The sequence below is a fragment of the Rhinopithecus roxellana genome, chromosome 16, assembly GCF_007565055.1.
Source record: "Rhinopithecus roxellana isolate Shanxi Qingling chromosome 16, ASM756505v1, whole genome shotgun sequence".
Lineage (NCBI taxonomy): Eukaryota > Metazoa > Chordata > Mammalia > Primates > Cercopithecidae > Rhinopithecus > Rhinopithecus roxellana.
The window spans coordinates 112,912,865-112,933,945 of NC_044564.1; the positions used below are offsets into that span (position 1 = coordinate 112,912,865).

The 21,081-nt window shown below is 39.2% G+C and overlaps 1 protein-coding gene across 4 annotated transcripts in view; it reads right to left on the reverse strand.

The window, feature by feature from the left end:
• Window positions 1–21,081, reverse strand: part of ECPAS (Ecm29 proteasome adaptor and scaffold) — a 130,063-nt gene that overhangs the window by 79,820 nt on the left and 29,162 nt on the right. For all 4 annotated transcript variants that reach the window (XM_030919233.1, XM_030919230.1, XM_030919232.1 and 1 more), the window contains 4 exons: window positions 14,299–14,429; window positions 7,019–7,135; window positions 4,948–5,066; window positions 3,058–3,207 (listed from right to left, as the gene is read on the reverse strand). In XM_030919233.1, the coding sequence (XP_030775093.1) occupies window positions 3,058–3,207; window positions 4,948–5,066; window positions 7,019–7,135; window positions 14,299–14,429 (517 nt within the window). The remainder of the gene's footprint in view (window positions 1–3,057; window positions 3,208–4,947; window positions 5,067–7,018; window positions 7,136–14,298; window positions 14,430–21,081) is intronic.

Here is a 21,081-nt window from a genome sequence, read left to right on the forward strand (position 1 = left end):
CCATGAATACAAATATTTTGATCACTCTCCATCTATAAATGATTGCTCCAATAGCTACTCCAGAATCACCACATTCTGAGTTTTGAGCTGCCAACTATGGAGAAAAGTTTGTTGACAAAGGGGACTGGGAGAAGCTATTGTACTATACCCAAAGCAGAGAATTTTTACAGTCATTCTCATTTCTATGAAGCTGTAATTCACCTTCAATCCTCCCTGAACTGAGGTCTTTATCCCTACACATTAGAAAACCCACTGAAACCTCCAAATGGCGTAACCACATATGACATAAAGTCCCCAAAATGAAAAAACTCAAATGGGCCCAAAGAAGAAAAGTTACACAAGAACTGACGTTTCCCATTACATGTTCAAAGCCCTTTGCACCACCTGGTTAATTTATCATCCCTATTTAATTTAAGCTTCTATGGTAGAGAAATAAGATCTCCAAGAAATTCATTTTGATCCAATTAAACTGATACTACTCATCTACAAAATGAACTTTTTGATATAAATATTAATTCAAATCTCTTAAAACTAAAGATCTATGCTATTAAATTTCATTATCATATTGGATATAATAATAAAATATCCACTATAATAAAAGTTCAAGAAAACACTTAGAACCTGATAGGACAGTAAATTATTCCACATTACTTACATGTCATATTCATTCAATTCCTAAATTTATCTATTTTTTTAAAATCTCCTAAGGAACCGCTTCAATGTTATTATATAAATGACCCAAGTTCTCATTAATAAGAAAAATGTGAGGAATCACTGGCTTGGTTACATCATGTTCCTAAGGTAAATCTGAATTTCAAGGTTTAGCTACCAAAGCCATCATCACCTGTCATTCTGGCTGCCTCCTGATTTAACAAATATAAAAAGAAGTTTTTTTATTTCTAAGTTATAGCAAGACTGGTGGCATTAAGTAAATCAATCAATAAGTTAATACATTTTAATACTGCATAAAACATCCTAAGGCTGGGTGTGGTGGCTCAGGCCTATAATCCCCTGGCCCAATATAGGTCCAGGCCTATAATTCGGGAGGCCAAGGTGGGAGGATTGCTTGAGCCCAGGAGTTTGAGACCAGCCTGGGCAACATGGTGACCCCCTATCTCTACAAAAAATACAAAAAAATTAGCTGGGCATGGTGGCACGCGCCTGTAGTCCCAGCTACCCAGAAGGCTGAGGTAAGAGGATTGCTTGAACCCAGGAGGTCAAGGCTGCATTGAGTTACCACTGCACACCAGCCTGGGTGACAGAGTGAGACCCTGTCTCAAACAAACACACAAACAAACAAACATCATCCTAAACACAAGACAGAGGAATATAAGATGTAAGATCGAGTCTCTGCCATCTGGAGTAAGCTGAGACAGTAACAACCTAACACATGTAATAGCATCTGCCATTTTATCAGATGCAAAGAAACTGCTGAGAAATAAGAAATGATGTAACAGGTGGCAAGAGTGAACATGGAGTGACTGAAGGCCCAGAAAATTGGGCTTCCAAACAAGAGGGGCAGGAGGAGACAAATTTGTTCATCACACTGCATGAACTCTCGTTTCTGGATTGAGAAACAAATGATATGGAGCTCCACATGCTTAGCTCATCATGTACACGTAATTTTGTGATCAGGAAAGAAACAAGATGAAACCAGCATTTTGGAAAAATTTATCTGGCAGAGGGACAAAGTAAGTAGACTAGAAGTAGATCACAATCCGGGCTCTATGCCAGAGACCAAAGCTACATGACTACAAGGGGCTCACCATCTACTAGGGGAGATGGAAAGGTCTACAATGTGGCAAAAACAAACAGTGGCCATATAGGCAGGTATTTCGTGTTTTTATGACACACAAAATAGTGCAATTATATCTGCCTAGGAGAAGAAATTTGTCAGAGACAAAAGGAGTTGACATTCAGGCCAGTTTAGGATTTTTTTTTTTTTTCTTTTTTTTGTTTTTGAGACAGGGTATTGTTCTGTCACCAGGTTGGAGTGCAGTGGCATGATCATAGCTCACTACAGCCTCAACCTCCCAGGCTCAATTAAAACTCCAGCCTCAGCCTCCCAAGTAACTGGGACTATAGGTGCATGCCATGGGGCCTGGCTAATTTTTGTATTTTTTTGTAGAAATAGGGTTTTGCCACTTTGCCTAGGCTGGTCTCAAACTTCTGGGCTCAAGGGATCTGTTCTGCCTCGGCCTCCCAAAGTGCTGAGATTACAGGTGTGAGCCACTGCACCTGGCCAGGATGCTGTTTTTCAAAGTGTCTTTCTGTTGTTTTCTTTCTTTTTTTGAAGAAGCATTCTAGGCGGACAGAAAGGCATTCCCTTAAAAATAAACAGCAAGGACACATAAGAGTGCATGAAATGCATGAGTGTATTAATGACAGGATATGAGAAACCAAGGATTTTAAGGTGTTGCCTGATGAGATCTGTGTTTTGAAAATCCGGTAAAGCACAGAGAGGGGGTATAGTGAGATTTGAAGAAGTGGAGCCGCTGGGAAAGAAATTATGACAAGAGTTGAAAAGAGGTAAAACTAGACAATAGCAGTGGAAAGGGTTCCAGACACAGCAAGGAGAAGGAAGGAGGCAGTATGCAACTGATACTGCAGCAACAAAGAAGAGAAAAGCTGGAGACAATTTATCATTGTATGGCTAGGTGGCAAAGAGAACCATCATAGCACTGATAGTAAATTTAAAAGAGAAACTTTTTTTTTTTTTGAGAGAGTCTTGTTGTTACCCAGGCTGGTCTGAAACTCCTAGCCCCCAGTGATCCTCCCACCTTGGCCTAAGAGGAACTATTTTTATGGGGAAAGACTGATTTCACCTTAGGCAGGTAGAGTCTAAAAATCACAGCAGCAACTCAGCATTTGTAAGGCCAATAAGCAGTGGAGCTAAAGTTTAGAAGAGGTTTAGAAGAAAAAAACCTCTGTAAACATAAATGGATGTTGAGATGCATTCATTCACTAGTGAGAGTTGAATCATTTAAAATAGTATTTAACTCCACATAGAAAAAGCAGTCAAGAACAAGATTGCTTTGTTTTTATTTTTTAACTCACCCATAAGGCATCAGAAGGACATCTAGCATGAAGTCCAAAAGCAGCTGCACAGTCTTTGGTTTCTCAGCAAGATTAAACGGAGAAGCTGATTTTGATGATTCAACAGGGTATTTCATGTGAAAAAGGGTTGGTATTAAAAGATGCATTAAGCTGAAAAAACAATTACATTTATTGCAACCACTTAAAAAATGAGATTTTTATACATGCAAAACACAGACAAAAATCACATAACAAAAACTGGCAGTTTTAAGCAAGAGACATTCCTTTTCAACACCACTAATTTACAAAGTCCTGATGTAGGGACTGGCCTAGAATTCTTTTTTATTGAAAGTTCAGTATACTGAGTGATGATTAGCATTTAGCCAATCTGGCTCATCACTAAAATGATCCGAAAAAAATACATAAAATGGGCTCAATGTTAATACCTGAAGTTTCCACAAGAGATTTTATATGAAATCTTAAGTAAAGTTCAACTTACAACTTGTCTTTTCAAAAAGAATTATTTTCCAGGCCAGGCGCGTGACTCTTGCCTGTAATCCCAGCACTTTGGGAGGCCGAGGCGGGCAGATCACAAGGTCAGGAGATAGAGACCACGGTGAAACCCTGTCTCTACTAAAAATACAAAAAATCAGCCGGGCCCAGTGGTGGGCACCTGTAGTCCCAGCTACTCAGGAGGCTGGGGCAGGAGAACGGCGTGAACCCAGGAGGCGGAGCTTGCAGTGAGCCAAGATCACGCCACTGCCTGGGCGACAGCGCAAGACTCCATCTCAATAAATAAATAAATAAATAAAAAGAATTATTTTCAGTCAGGCACAGTGGCTCATGCCTGTAACCTCAGCACTCTGGGAGGCCAAGGTGGGCAGATCATCTGAGGTCAGGAGTTCGTGACCAGCCTGGCCAACATGGTAAAACCCCATCTCTTCTAAAAATACGAAGTTTGCTGGCCATGGTGGCAGGCAGCTCTAATCCCAGTTACTCAGGAGATTGAGGCAGGAGAATCACTTCAACTCCGGAGGCAGAGGTTGCAGTGAGCCAAGATTGCATCACTGCACTCCAGCCTGGGCGACACAGTGAGACTTCATCTCAAAATATATATATATAGATATTTTCCACAACTAAAGTTATTCTAAAAATTAAAAATCAATCGTATTAATATTTTGAATACAATATTAAAATTTCCACTGATGAATTTAAGTAACAGGCCTCAGTAATTCCTTTCACTAACACCTTTTGATACTCTTAAAACATCCGAGAACAATTTCACAGTGCTTATAATGTCTATTAATTTTACTTGTAAACTTCTTCTGTATTACAGCATTTCTTTAAAAATGAATATGCTCTAAAAGGTGAACTGAAAATATGATTTCACTCCATCTTTCCTCTATACTTCTGCACTCTTCATCATGATTCTCACTATGACAGGGCTACAACAAAGAACTTTTGCCTAAGCCTAGAAGCAAATGATGTTATCTAAAACCCTTTCCACCTCTCCAGTTCCCAAAACAATACAAATGAGTACTCTGTTCCTTAAGAAAACCACTGTGAAACTTTACATCTTCCAATATAGAAATGTTTTGACGCAAAGGATTTTTCATTCTAATTTTTGCAATCACATAAAATTAACTGCTTCAAGGTAACTAGCCAAAAAAATGTACAGACTTAGATAAATGTTGTTAGTTCTGCACATTTTTCAATGTTCACATCAAGAAATTTTATGATAGTATTAACGAAACAGTAACTTTGAGGTACCACGGAAAATTCTATTATTTGTCAGCTAAAACAGCTCAAGACCTCCCACTTGCTCAAGTAAAACCAAATATGTGAACTAATTTTTGAAAGGCAGTTGTTGACTCCTGTAGGAGGGAAATTAGATAATTGAGGAAACCGTACCTATCCTGCTGTGGCTGAGGCTTCCCTTCCATGGCAGTAAGAAGCGTAGGGGCCAGTTCACATTGTTTTTCCACTGGTAGGCGAGGATAGCCCATTTTAACGTAAATTATAGTAAAATTCTAATGCAATAAGAGAAAAGCAAGTGAGTGTGAAGGAAATACTCTATGATTTCAATGAAAATATATGATTGATAACTTAGAGAGTTATGGTTACAACAAAGACATTGTAAACGTGACTCATCCTCCCTCCACACGTTTACTGCACCTTTACCAACTACTGTATCTCAGAGGAAGAATTCCAGTCCAACTTATTCAAAATGCTTGCTTTAAAGTAGGCCAAATGTTAGGTAGCATGGACTAATCTAAAGCATTCATATATGCAGTTTATCGTGGAAAAGAAAAAAATAATCATTCAACCTATTTACACCTACACACTACATATTAGCATCAGATCTCCCAGCCTGTTGCATTAATCCTTACAAGCTAGGAGGAGATGAGGTGTTGACAAATCCTAGGCTGTCATTTCTCACTGGTCAAAGGACTGAAACAAACTTAGTATACCGCAGCACTCTGTGGTTCCTCACTCCAGTAACTCACCAATGCATGATGAACCAAAGGAAACCGAGTGCTGTGTGTCTGTGCAAGGCTGAGCATCCCAAATTTGAAAATCTGAAATTCAAAATGCTACAAAATCTGAAACTTTATGAGTGCTAACAAGACACAGAAAGGAAATGCTCCTTGCGGCATTTCAGATTTTGGATTTGGGATGCTAAATCAGGTAAGTATAATGCAATTATTCCAAAATCCAAAACACTTTTGGTCCCAAGCATTTCAGATAAGGGATACTCAACCGGTATCACTATAATCTGTGTGAATACTGCATTTTAAGCAAACCCATAAATAGATATCTGGATTTACAGATAAGATTAAGAATTGCTTTTCTGAAGCTTTTTTATTTTCCCCCCCCCAAGATGGAGTCTCACTCTGTTACCCAGGCTGGAGTGCAATGGTGCAATCCTGGCTCACTGCAACCTCCACCTCTGAGGTTCAAGTGATTCCCCTGCCTCAGCCTCCCAAGTGGCTGGGACTACAAGCATACGCCGCCACGCCCGGCTAATTTTTGTATTTTTAGTAGAGACGGGGTTTCACTATGTTGGCCAGGCCCGTCTTGAACTCCTGACCTCATGATCAGCCCGCCTAAACCTCCTAAAGTGCTGGGATTATAGGCATGAGCCAACGTGCCTGGCCTCTGAAGAATTATTTACTAAAGTAAATGGGCTTCATAAGATTACTTCTTTAAATAAATTATATTTGGCATTTTTATTGGCACACAGTGTTCCTATTTGCTTAAAGAAAGGAAATGTGTAATTGAGCCAAATATCCAGAACAGGCACAGACAAAATGACGTCTGGACCAATAACAGGCTCCAAAATGTTTGCGACTCCAGATGTTAGATAAGATTCAATCGATTCTGCCTCAATGCTAGGAACTACAAGGACCAGGAAAAAAACATCACCTGCCATCACACAGCACCAACATTTTTTACATTTAATTTTTATGAAGACAACACTTTAAAAGGAATGTTTCTGACCAGAGTCAGATTTACCCCACTTTATAAAAAAGTTATCTTTCTGAATATACACATCAAAAACACAAAAGATTTTTTAAAATTCTCTTTCATGTATTTGCCATTTTACTCATTTTTTTCCTCCATTATGCTTTATTCGTGCCCAAGTCGTATAACATTTCCCTCTATTCAGACCCATCTCATAGTCTCTTACCAAAAATCAAATCATTATTTTATATAACAACATACCTGACAAGTCATTTCACCGACATTCCTTTGCCCAATGTAAACAGCCACTCATTACTCTGCTACTGTAAAGTAGCATTTCCTCTGGATTGGTACTCAGTGGAAAAACAGTGTGTCATTTAAAAAAAAAAAATCTCATGTTTCATTTAGAAGTGGTCTAAGGTGAAATTTTAAGCTTGCCAATATGTTGATGATATCTGATAAATATTAGGGAAGAAAATTTGCTATGAGTCAGAAAATATTCCAATACAACACTCACTGTGACAAAGGAAACTGCAGCAGGGTCCTGGTACTGAACCAACAGTGTCTCTACTGGAAGTTGTATTTTGGGGCGGCTTTTTATACGTTTATTCAGATGCACCAGCAGTTCCATTACCTAAAATACAGAGAGATGGGAACTGAAGTTATTGAGCATATCTTAAAAACCTCTCATCTTAAAATTCATTTCTCAGATGTTATCTACATTAGTGAATAGTAGCTACTTTGTTCTTTTGAAGGGTGTAAATTTTACATCCCAGAAAGAGAGTATACACTACATGAGTCTTGTTCAAAAATACTGTCTCCCAAAAATCTATGCACTAGTGAATTTCATTTTTTCTTTTTTCAGAGTCTTGCTCTGCCGTGCAGGCTGGAGTGCAGTGGCACAATCTTGGCTCACTGCAACCTCCACCTCCCCGATTCAAGCAATTCTTCTGCCTCAGCCTCCCGAATAGCTGGAATTACAGGCGTGCGCCAGCATGCCCAGTTAATTTTTCTATTTTTTCACCATGTTGGCCTGCTGGTCTCGAACTCCTGACTTCATGATCTGCCCGCCTCTGCCTCCCAAAGTGCTGGGATTACAGGCATAAGCCACTGCACCTGGCTTTTTTCTTTTTATTTTGACAAGGAATCTCGCTCTGTTGCCCAGGTTAGCATGTACTGGTGTGATCTCAGCTCACTGCAACCTCCGCCTTCTGAGTTCAAGCATTTCCCCTGCCTCAGCCTCCCGAGTAGCTGGGATTACAGGTACCAGCCATCACACCTGACTAATTTTTGTATTCTAGTAAAGACGCAGTTTCATCATGTTGTCCAGGCTGGTCTCAAACTCCTGATCTCCAGCAATCCACCCACTTAGGCCTCCCAAAGTGCTGGGATTACAGGCGTGAGCCACCACGCCCGGCCAAGTGAATTTATTTTTACGATGTCCTTTAGTTAAAGTTGAGATCCAAGTTAGGCCTAGACTGAAGCATGTCCCCCAAGAAGAACAGATTATTGCAACATACCATGAATACTATGAAAAGAGAGACATACAAGATACAGTGGGTTTCCAGAAGAGAAAAGTATCTGCTCTATTAAGAAGGACTTCAAGGAGGAAGTGGCAGGAACACTGAGTTCTGAATAATTAATGAGTACCAAGCAGAGTATCAGTTATAAGAAGGTTTGGGGCACACTGCATCTGACTGAAGCCCAGAATGGTTAAGAGTTCATTAAAGCAGAAAGGATTCTGGCAAAATGCTGAGGTATTTTTATTTTTGTCTGGGAGTTGCTTTTTGTTTTTATTATACTTTAAGTTCTACGGTACATGTGTACAATGTGCAGATTTGTTACATAAGTATACATGTGCCCTGTTGGTTTGCTGCACCCAACAACTCATGATTTACATTAGGTATTTCTCCTAATGGTATCCCTCCCCCAGGTCCCCACCCCCCGACAGGCCCCAGTGTGTGATGTTCCCTGCCCTGTGTCCACGCGTTCTTGTTGTTCAGCTCCTACCTATGAGTGAGAAGATGTGATGTTTGGTTTTCTATCCTTGTGATAGTTTGCTTAGAATGATGGTTTCCAGACTCATCCATGTCCCTGCAAAGGACAGGAACTCATCCTTTTTTTTGGCTGCATAGTATTCCATGGTGTATATGTGCCACATTTTCTTAATGCAGTTTATCACTGATGGACATTCGGGTTGGTTTCAAGTCTTTGCTATTATGAATAGTGTGAGGCATTTTTATTGTATTCTGAATATCATCTGATATTATCAAATAATTTGTAAGAAATAACAAGCTTCCTCTCCTTTAAGTGGGAAAAGAGAGCAAAACAGAAATTGACAAGTCAACAGTTTGCATGGATAGAAAGGGATGTGCAGAGGCTCATGTCAAATCCTCAATTATACTACAATAAAAAGATTATCTGCCAACAGAAAAGAAATCGAGCATTGAGAAGTAAGATTTGTAGAAGGTCTTGCCTAAGAAAGCCTCAAGAGTTTAAGATAATTATTCTGCAGGGCCAGGTTTACGCTATTCTCCCTCATTTCTGAAATTTGTGCTCTAGCCTCAAAGAATGCACAAGGAAAGATGTAGAGATGTTTGATAGTGACAGCAAAAAATTCCAAGAGATCTAGAGCAATAATGAAATAGGTGAATTGTGTTTAAGAATAAAAACAACTCTGTAATCAATGTTGAATGAATGATAAAATAGTAATACTAAAATAGCTATCATTTGTCACACAGTTTCTATGCACTCTTCCCCCCCCAGGCATTCCTTATCTAATACGATTCTCATGACAACCAGTGAGGTGGTGTCATTCCCATTTCACAGATGAGGAAGCAGAAGCCTCAAGTAAAGTAACTTGTCCAAGGATAGTGGGCCTGCAAATAGCAAAGTCAAAATATGACTCCAGAGCCCATTTTTTTTAACCTTTTCAAACACTGATATTTGAACTCATATCAGTGACAGTGTTTGTCAGTGAGACATGATACCTTCCAAGCTAGAAACTTGCATTGTCATCCATACTTCATCCAAACTTCCTATCTGTCCTGGATCTGTGATACTGCTAGGGGACAAGGGGAAACAATCAGGAGGAAGTAGTCTAAAGGAAAGAGCCCTTTTCTGACATTCTCATCTAGGCTGATTCCTAGAGGGACTCTATAGAAAATTATTATCAATGGAGATAGAGAATCTTGCCCACAATTACATGCTTTTTTTAAATAATAAATTTATTTTGATTTTTTTTTTTCCAAGACAGGGTCTCACTCTGTCACTCACAGTGGAGTTCAGTGGCATTATCATAGCCAACTGCAGCCTCGAACTCCTAGTCTCAAGGAATCTTCCTATCTCAGCCACTGCAGTAACTGGGACTACAAGCACATGCTACCATGCATGGCTTTTTTCTTTCTTTGGTAGAAATTAGATCTTGCTATGTTTCCTAGGCTAGTCTCAAAACTATCTTCCAACCTCAGCCTCCCAGAGTGCTGGGATTACAGGCATGAGCTACTGCACTTGGCCTATTTTGAATTTTAAATGGATTAATTACTTAATTTCCTACTAGCATTATTGTCAAGTTAAATATTGGCGAATTTCCTAAATATGGTTATATCTTGTCTGGAATCCTCTATAAACCAAGAAAGATTTAAAAATCACTTGTGGAATTCAAATAACATTTCAAAGGCTACTGTAAATATTTAATGAAAAGACAAGTCAGAGAGTTTAGCACAATGCTTAATATATAACAGGCTATTTTAGCTGTTTGATTCCATTTCCCCTATTTCAAAAGTTTTCCAACTTAACCAATTTGACAAGGACAAAAATGCTATTTTATTAGTATAAATTAAATATATTAAGTTCGAAATGATTACATTTATCCTTATTACTTTATTCTGTTTTATTGCTTTTTAAAGTTATAATAAAAAGATACATTTATTATAATAAATCAAGTGGAAAATCTTAAGCATCCCTTTTCCCTTGTCCTTTCACAGCCCCTTGAAGACACCAGTGTTGACAGTTTGATAACGAGAAAGTGAGAGAAGGGAAGAGAACGAAAGAAAGGGAGAGAGGGAAAGGACAAATAGACCAAGTAATAAAACAGGTTAATAATCATGTATATTTCAAAATAGCTAGAAGATCTAAAATGTTTCCAACCCAAAGGAACAATAAATAAGGTGATGAGTATCCTAAATACTAAATTATTTGATTACATATTACATGCATGTATCAAAATATCGCATGTACTCCATAAATATGTATAATTATCAATAAAATTTTTTCTTAAAAATTTAAAGATAGGTTAATAATCACAATAACTGATGTAAATGCCCTCAATTCAAACCTCAAAAATATGTGACATTTCCATTGTACTAAGAGATACAGCCAAAGTAAATAAGTTTAAAATTGCAGGCTGGGGCAAATATTTAGCAGACAGAAGGAAAGCGATGGCTAACAACACTAATTTTGGATAAAACAGGTTTTGGAGAAAAAACCTTAAATGGAATTCAAAAGATAAAAAATATACATAAAATACTATAATTATTAATAAAGACAAGGTGTTAAACTTGTACATCAAAATGCAGCAAGCCAAGATTATCAAAACTGTAAGAAAAATCAGAAAAACCGTAACAGCAGTATGACATTATACTTCAGTACTACCAACTTATAATAGGACTGGAAGACAGGTTCAAGACATAAATGCACAATGTTACTAATGAATGGCCATAACTCATGCTGAGTTCCATATTCCACAAACAGGAAGTATCCCTTATATCTTCTGAAAGGCTTTTCTTACAAACATTAGAATACACTTTGAAGGACTGTAACATTTGCACACTATGATCTCTGACCAGAACGCAATAAAACCAGGCAATTTTTTTTTTTTTTTTTTTTTGAGACGGAGTCTCGCTGTGTCGCCCAGGCTGGAGTGCAGTAGCCAGATCTCAGCTCACTGCAAGCTCCGCCTCTCGGGTTCACGCCATTCTCCTGCCTCAGCCTCCCAAGTAGCTGGGACTACAGGCGCCCGCCACCATGCCCAGCTAATTTTTTGTATTTTTTTTTTTTTAGTAGAGACGGGATTTCACCATGTTAGCCAGAATGGTCTCGATCTCCTGACCTCATGATCCGCCCGTCTTGGCCTCCCAAAGTGGCAAATTTTATATCAAATATTTTGAAACTAAAAACAACACTCTTATAAATAAGACAAAGATAAAATGACCAAACTGCACATCAATATAACTATTAAATATAACTAAAATAGTCATCAAGGAGAAATTCATAAGCTGAGGGCATTTTTGGTTCTTTTTTTTAAACATATTATAATTAAACAATAAAGCATTTAACTTGATGGCCAAGCTTACATTGTGAAGTTCAAAAGCCCTGGGTTCAAATCCTGGCCCGACCATTTGTTATCTGACCTTAAACAAGTGTATTAATCATTCCAAGCCTCAGCTTCATCTATAAAATGGGGATAATGCCTACCTCACATAACTTCATGAGGATGTAAGTCCTTAGCACTTTTCTTGACACATAAGAACCATTGACAGATTATTATATAAATTAAAACTTTACACAAGAAAAACATATCCAAAAAAGGAAATAATTTGAATAAAAATAGAAAAAATACAGTTAAAAAGGGAACGTTAATCTAAAAGCTGGGTTTCCTTTCAAAATGGTCCATTAAAAGGTTAAAACTTTGGTAGTAATAAAATCAGAAACAAGAATAGAATTTCCCATTTGAAATAATGATAATAGAATATTAAGAGTAATAGTATAAAATTATGTGAGAAAGATATGCTCAACTGCTTCAGTAAACATTTAAAATCTATATGTATTCCATAACATCACATTGTAAACCTCAAATATACATAATAAAATTTATTTTTTAAAAAAATAATAATAGTATGATAGAAGTGAATGATACACAACTGAACATTTAAAGTAGATGGACAGAGATGAATGACTTTCTATAAAAAAATAAAATACAAAGAAACAAAAAAAAATCTAAGATAAGTAAATGAGTTGAAAACTACTGACAATACTAAGCCTGGACTAATGCAAAATTTCCCTGTTTGCTCTTCAGGTCTCCACTCTTGGCCTCTACTCCAAGTCTTTCTCCAGCCAACAGCTAGAGTTATGGTGGCACTACCATCAATACCCTTTCAAATTAGTGCCCCTGGAATACCTCTTTCCTCCTATCAGGCTTCCTCTCATGCACTGGAGACATCACTGTGGCCTTCTCCAATTTCCTGAAGGCATCACACTCTGTGTGTTGTTCCGAACACCTGCACAGGGCCTATCTTTAATGGTCTCCCCCATCTCTTAGCCTGGCTACTTCCTGCACACAACCAGAGGCCTCCCCTTACACCCCCCACTTAGTCTAAATTATGTCCCAAATATATTCTTTCATAAAATCCTTTCCTTTTCCATCTTGGCAAGTATCACAAATTATAATTATGTACTATTTGCCTGACTCTTTTATACTGATTTCCCCAACTAGGTGTTGTCATCATTCATCACCATATCCCCAAGATCTGGCATATAGAAGGCACTCAGTAAATATGTGCTAAATTACGAAACTGATAAAGCTAAGTAAGTAAACAGAAATCAACTCCTGAAGGGCCTTTTAGACCTTGGTATCCTAAGGGTAAGAGAAGGCCACAGAAGGGTTTTAAATAGAAGAGTGATATAATCAAATGCATGTCTATCTCAGCAAAGAAGGATTAACAGCAGACATGCCAAATACATGACAAGAATGCCATTCCCTCCTGTAAAGAAATATAAACATAAAAGACATTCTTAAAGATACTCTTTCTGCACTGAACCCAAATCAGACTTTGGAATCCCTCTCAGGGCAGACCTCCAGGAAGTCACTGCCAAATAGAGTGGCCCAAGGAATAAAACCTGACTATAGCTCAAAGACTGGATGACCTATTATAAATATACTGGAAGACTAATGAACAATTTTACAAATCAAGGGGAAAATGTTCCATGTAGAACAGTTCCGTTAAAAAATGAAAATACTGGCCAGACACAGTGGCTCATGTCTGTAATCCCAGCACTTTGGGAGGCCAAGGCAGGTGGATTGCTTGAGCTCAGGAGTTTGAGACCAGCCTGGGCAACAAAGTGAAACCCTGTCTCTACAAAAAATTTAAACATCAGCCAGTCATGGTGGTCTGCACCTGTAGTCCCAGCTACTTGGGAGGCTGAGGTAGGATGGCCTGAGCCCAGAGGATGGAGGCTGTTGTGAGCTGTGATTGTGCCACTGCACTCCAGCCTGGGTGACAGAGTGAGACCCTATCTCAAAAAAAAAGAAAGAAAATGAAAATGAAAATACTGATGTGACAGTTAACCAACTTTTTGTAAGAGTACTTTGCAGAATCCTAAAACAGGAGCTATACAATACTTCACTTAAATTTTTTTTATTTTGCTTACTTTTAGTTAAAATTATAGTCTTTGTCAACAATTAACTAAAGAATATTTTTGCCCCATTACCACATGACTTTCATATTGGAATCAAGGGCATGGATTTCAGATCATGTCTCCATCCATTCCAGGATAATTATCTCAATTATACTATTTGGCACTGATGCCAAGTAGACAGTTGGTGCTAAAGGCAGCTGTGCTAAGGATACAAAAGCTACTTTTAAATCATAAAAGCTGGTTCTATACTTACTCTCCATTTTGAAAGGCCATAATTAAGATCACAAACCTAGAATTCAATAATGGGAACAGAGAACTCACTTGATAATGTGTATTCATTTATTCATCATTTGATTCCCCCAGCTGTCCCAACATGCTTACCTTTTTACGTACTCCTTCTTGGGTGCTAGACAGTTTGAGCAAAACAGGAGGAAGGAATTTAGATATAATATTCTGTAATTGTTCATCTGTTTCAGCATGGCCAAGTCGTAAAAAGACCCGTTCAAGCTGATCTATAATATAAAAAGAAAAAAAGAGAGAGAATTTAGCAAACCAAAACAACCAAGACCAATTATTTTCATAGCTTATTCCTTCTTTCTGTACTGCAATCCTTCAGTCAGAACTTTTAACTATAGCTAACCCTGTACAGATATTTTGACAGAGCTACAAAACACCAAAAAGGTTAATTGTTCTATCCTGGTCTACCTTTTAGAATGGAAGAAAACAAAACCAAGAACAAAAAAATTCTCCCCCACATGCAAGGTTATTCGGTTTTAACTGGATACTGGAAAGGATACAAGATTTCTAAAGGCATCTTCTGGAACTAGTTAGTAGAGCAAGGCAGCAAAACTTTAATCAGATACCATCAGTTATTAGGGACAATATATCTATCCCTGGTGAAATTATCTTACTGATGAAGTTTCTCCAAAGGCAAGATCATTGCCCATTACTGTGTTAGGGTTACCTAGCTAGAAAGAAACAGCCGTCCGGGCGCGGTGGCTCAAGCCTGTAATCCCAGCACTTTGGGAGGCCGAGACGGGCGGATCACAAGGTCAGGAGATCGAGACCATCCTGGCTAACACGGTGAAACCCCGTCTCTACTAAAAAAATATAAAAAACTAGCCGGGCGAGGTGGCGGGCGCTTGTAGTCCCAGCTACTCGGGAGGCTGAGGCAGGAGAATGGCGTAAACCCGGGAGGCGGAGCTTGCAGTGAGCTGAGATCCGGCCACTGCACTCCAGCCTGGGCAACAGAGCGAGACTCCGTCTCAAAAAAAAAAAAAAAAAAAAAAAAGAAAGAAACAAAACAGCCAAGTTTCCCCAAGAAAGTCACTATGAGAGACATGTTAAATCACACCATGGGGATACTCTCAGCAAAACCCTGTGATAAACTACAGACAAGGCAACTTCTTCAACCAGTACACTGCTGGGGCAAGCGGGAAGATGGGGATGAAAGGGGAGCCTATGCAAACAACTAGGTATTTGATTTTAGGGAATTACTGTTAAAATTGTTTTAGGTACTATAATGGTATTGTGGTTATGCTTGTTTTTTAAAGGTCCCTACAAAAATTGTCAGTGGGAATTAGGGAGTTTTCTAATGAGTTAAAAATGTTCTATATTTCAATCTGCGTGATTACAGAAATAAATACATTTACAAAAATTCATCAAACTCTACACTTCCATACCTTCTACTGTATCTACTATACTTCAATTTAAAATATGTATTTAAAGGAGTCATTTTTTAGAGATAAAGATGGAAATATTTGCAGGTAAAATAATAGTCCGTAGAATTTTCTTTAAATAATGAGGAGACGGCCAGGCGCGGTGGTTCACGCCTGTAATCCCAGCACTTTGGGAGGCCGAGGCAGGCGGATCATGAGGTCAGAAGATCGGGACCATCCTATATTTAACACGGTGAAACCCCGTCTCTACTAAAAATACAAAAAATTAGCCGGGTGTGGTGGCGAGTGCCTGTAGTCCCAGATACCCGGGAGGCTGAGGCAGGAGAATGGTGTGAACCCAGGAGGCAGAGCTTGCAGTGAGCCGAGATTGCGCCATTGCACTCCAGTCTGGACAACAGAGCCAGACTCCGTCTCAAAAAGAATAAAAAATTTAAAAAAAAAAAGAGAGAAGGCACTGGGGAGGGGTTATGTAAGTAAAACCAAGATTGCCACTAATTGATAATTATTCAAGCTTCATAACAGATACTGAGAATTACTATTGTGTTTGCCAGAAATTTCCCACAATAATTTTCTAAAGGAAGATAGATTAGATAGATACAGATTGCTCAATAGATGGATCAATGACAGAGATGCAGACAGATACATGGATAGACAGACCGATAGATCAACAGATCGATCGGTCAATTCTGAGAGGGGCAGAAGCAATGACATCCTAGTAGCAACAAGCATACCCAACACCCAGAATTGATCTTGTTTTTCAATACCATTCTCCAGCAAAAGGAACCACGCTGCTTGGAAAAAGGTCTGAGTCTAGGGTTTGGGGCAGGGCAAAAACAAGATGAGCCTGAAGTGTCTTGCAGTGCCTAAGAGGAAATGGAACATGGGGTCGGGCACAGTGGCTCATGCCTATAATCCCAACACTTTGAGAGGCTAAGGAGGGAGGATTGCTTGAGGCCAGGAGTTCAAGACCAGCCTGATCAACACAGAGACACCCCCATCTCTACAAGAAAAAGAAAAAATTAGCCAGGCATGTTGGCAAGTGCCAGCTACTCCAGAGGCTGAGGTAGGAGAATTGCTTGGGCCTGGGAGGTTGAGGCTACAGCAAGCCATGATGGTGCCACTGCATTCCAGCCTGGGTGACACAGTAAGACCCTGTCTCAAAAATAAAGAAATGGAACATGGAACAAGTCAAAGGGATACAGGAACCAACCTGAAAGAACTCCTAATGGCCCAAGCCATGACAGTAGAAGGAACAAAATAAGTAACAGCGTTGGATTATAAGCCAAAATGTAAATCTACATGAGTCCATACTGATGGAAATAATTATTGAATGATTAAAGAAACGGGGGGGAGGGGAGAGGCAAATTTTTCTTAAAGGAAAAATTCAAAATAATATATGTGGCTATTTCCCCCTATAGGAGGTGGAGCTTAATTCCTGCCCACCCTCCCCCTTGAGAGTAGACTAGATTTAGTGACTGCTTCCTTAGAATACGAAAAGGGAGAAATGTTAACTTCACAGTAGAAAAAACTGCCAAATACTATCTTAGTCCAGTAACAAGGTTAACCTCATGATGTCATGTAGATATCATGTGTCCCTGAAATGATGTAACAAGAAAGGCATTTTACCTCTCTGGCATTCATAACAAAAACCCATAACCCAAATATAATCATGAGTAAAACAACAGAAAAACCCAAACTGGGGGACACTCTATAAGACACCTGGCCAGTACTCCTCAGGACTTTCAAGATCATGAAAAACAAGAAATGACTAAAAAAAACTATCTCAGACCAAAGAAAGCTGGAAAACATCACAACTAAATGGTCCCTTGCACAGGATCCTGGCGGGGGGGGAGGACATTAATGGAAAAACTGGTAAAATCCAAAAAACGTCACTAGTTTAAAAAATTAATAACAAAAAGAAAGAAGGGAGGAAATAAAGAAAGACAGGCTCATTCTGAGACTACCAGTGATTCTATTTGATAAACGCTGAATGCTGCTGTAAAAGAAGTTCTCAGGAATGCTGAGTTCAACCCACAGTGTTTGCGGAAGTTACAAGTAAGAGAGCAGCTTCTTAGTGCCTTACAGCTCTTAGGCCGTAGAAACTACAAATCTGAGCTACAGAAATTGGAAAAGAACTGTTCTGTGGACAAAGGTAGAAAATTAAACTCTTCATAATAAACTGACCTAGAGAATCTCTGTCAAAGTTAAAGAAAACGGTGGGGGCCGGGGGCCGGGGGGAGGCGGCGGCAGCAGGAGGGTGTGGAATATCTGGTCCTTGTTACTTTTCATGCAATCGTTTAGATGCTTCTATGTATGCCCAGCACAGTACCTAACATCTTCTCTCCCTCACAAGACAAGCAAATGTGACATCCTATAAACACAATAAAATTATGAGAACATGGGAATGGGAAGAAAGAGCACCAACCACCATGTGAGAGGGTCCTGCTAAAACAGGCTAGGTATACCAGAGGAAAAAGAAAAGCCTTCTACCTGCTTTGAGGTGAATCAATCTAACGCTGTTAGGTCATCTTCACAGACCCATCTATACTTAAATAAAAGATAAGCTTGATCAAATCTCACAAAAAGGAAGAAAGGTCAACATCTACAGATATAACTAAATGCTAAATGTTTCTTTTCTTTTTTTTTTTTTTTTTTTTTTTTTAATAAGACAGGGTCTTGCTGTCACCCAGGCTAGAGTGCAGTGGCGCTACCACAGCTCACTGCAGCTTCAACCTCCTGGCCTCAAGCTGTTCTCCTACTTCAGTCTCCCAAGGAGCCTGGACTACAGGCATATGCCACCACACCCAGCTGATTTTTTATTTTTTGTAGAGACAGAGGTCTCTGGTCTTGAATTCCTGGCCTCAAGCAATACTCACACTTTGGCCTCCTAAAGTGCTGGGATTACAAGTATGAGCCACTGCACCCGGCCTAAGTCTTTTGAGTACAGTTGAACTTACCATTCCTTCCCTATACGACTTCTGAGTTTCTAGGCATGCTTAGAAAAGTCATTTTCACTGCAAAATATTTTTAAATATTATATTGTGTAGAGAAGAGTTAAAACAGACCTAGGACTACTACCTATAGAAAGACTTGCTTTCGGCTGGGCGTGGGGGCTCACACCTGTAATTCCAGCACTTTGGGAGGCTGAGGCGGGCGGCTCATGAGGTCAGAAGATCGAGACTATCCTGGCAAACATGGTGAAACCCCGTTTCTACTACAAATACAAAAAATTAGCCTGGCATGGTGGTGGGCGCGTATAGTCCCAGCTACTTGGGAGGCTGAGGCAGGAGAATGGCATGAACCCAGGGGGCGGAGTTTGCAAGTTTGCAATGAGCGGACATCACACCGCTGCACTCCAGCCTGGGCGACAGAGCGAGACTGCGTCTCAAAAAAAAAAAAAGAAAGACGTGCTTTCTAGCTGAGGCTGGTCCATGGCTGACATCTGGAAACCTGGATTTCGGCAGGGTTCTCATCATTTCCAGAACTGCTAAGAGTGGTCCACTGTGCCTGTCTGTACAAATAATGTTATTTATATACTAGCTTCCCTTCAGGGAGGAATTTTGGTTCATTTTAGGAAGAAGGTACAAACATGACCAGCTCCAAATAAAAACCTGAGGCACCGAGTCTCTGATGACCATCTCTGGTGGATACCATTTCACATGTGCTGTCACAACCACTTCTGGAGGAATCAAGCATGTCCTGTGTGACTCCACCAGAAGATTCTTGGAAGCTTGCACTTGGTTTCCTCCAGACTTCACTCACATGACTTTTCCCTTTGGTGACCTCGCTATACTAAATCTTAGCTGGGAGTACAAATATATGCTGAACCCTGTGAGTCCTACTAGACAATCACTGAAGCTAGGGGTAAACTGGGAGTCTCCTGGCAGGTATATTCATCTATGTTTTCTTCCAAGTACACTTATGATTTTGCTTTCTACATTCAACTCTTTGATCCACCTGGAATTTTCTTCTGCTATATGGAGGGATGTAGGGAACAAGTCTTTTGTGGGTTTTTAATATCTTCTTAACTGTGTAACAATACATACAGAAAATCATTCAAAACAAACGCACGGTTTAATGAATTATTATAAACAATCTTGTGACTACCCCCAAGTCAAGAAGAAAATTTATTTTGAAGGCTGCATAAAGAAAGATTTGTACTGGATTCAAAACAGAACTGAAGAAGACTGAAAGATTATATAACATAAAAAAGCACAGTTGAGTTTTAAGGACTTGCCCAAGGTCACAGATGTAATTAGCAACAGAGTAAGAATAAGAATGGAGTCTTCTGACCTTTAGTCTAAAAGTCCTTGCCTATACCATACAACTGTCTCCAAGAATGACCCTTTTTCTATCGGGTACACATACTATATATACTATACCTTATACAGGAAGTTTTATTTGAAAGAATATCCAAAGGTTCACTAGAATGTATCTCATTCAGGCAGTATTTATTACAAAAATGGAAAAACACACAAATTCAAAGGTCAGAAAACAACACTAGAGAGAACTCACTACTATGAATAAAAAGCTAACTCCTTATGTGACCAGCTGCAATTCAACCTTTCTCCTCCTCCTCCCTGCTCATCAAAATTCTCTCCTCCTTCAAGGCCCAGCACCCTCCCAGTTTCACAGTCAAGCACTCATTCTCCTATGTAGGTCACTCATTCAAGTATCTACTGAAACTCTACCATGCGCCAGAGCTTGGTGGTCATGGGTATAAAGAACGAAGAGGGAAGAGGCACGGATGTTGTCGAGGCTTACCTCACAGGTACATGATAACTGCATGTAGAAAGAAAATAACAGAAGGCCTGGGGCAGACTGTTTGCAAACAACAGCATTTAAATGCAGAAGAAGGAAAGTCTGAAAAAGGGAATGGTAGGCAACACACAAAAATAGAAAGAAAACATGGGGTCAGAATAATTAGGAAAGATTTTCCTAGGAGACAGCAGTCAACCATTTCAAATGATGCAAAAAGATCATGCAAGGTAAGAATTGAAAAGAATCCAGTTCATTTAGCAATAGAGTTCACACCTGACCTTGGCTCAAGTAGTTTCAATGAAGTGGTAGAGACAAAAGCAGACTGTGCAGGCTAGAGGAATCAGTGGAAGATTAAAAAGGATGTGAGGAATACAGTAAATGACAACTCTTTAGAAACTTTTAGTTATGAAAAGGGGAGGGGAACAGTTATTTTTCATTATTTCAATCAAGTAAGAGCCCTGAGCACATTTAAATAGCAACAGGAAAAAGCCACTAGAGAAAGAGAAATTGAAGAGGGAAAAAACTATTCAACTGTGACCCTGAGAATATGGGAGAGATTAGGATTCAGCACAAGGTCTGAGAAATTACCTTAGATAGGACAGGAAGACCATCTCTGCCATTATAATAGGAGGGAAACAGGAAGACTGGTGTTGATAAAATCAATGTTACAAATTTTATGGAAGGGCCTGAAAGAATTCCCTTCTGATGGTTTCTATTATTTCTG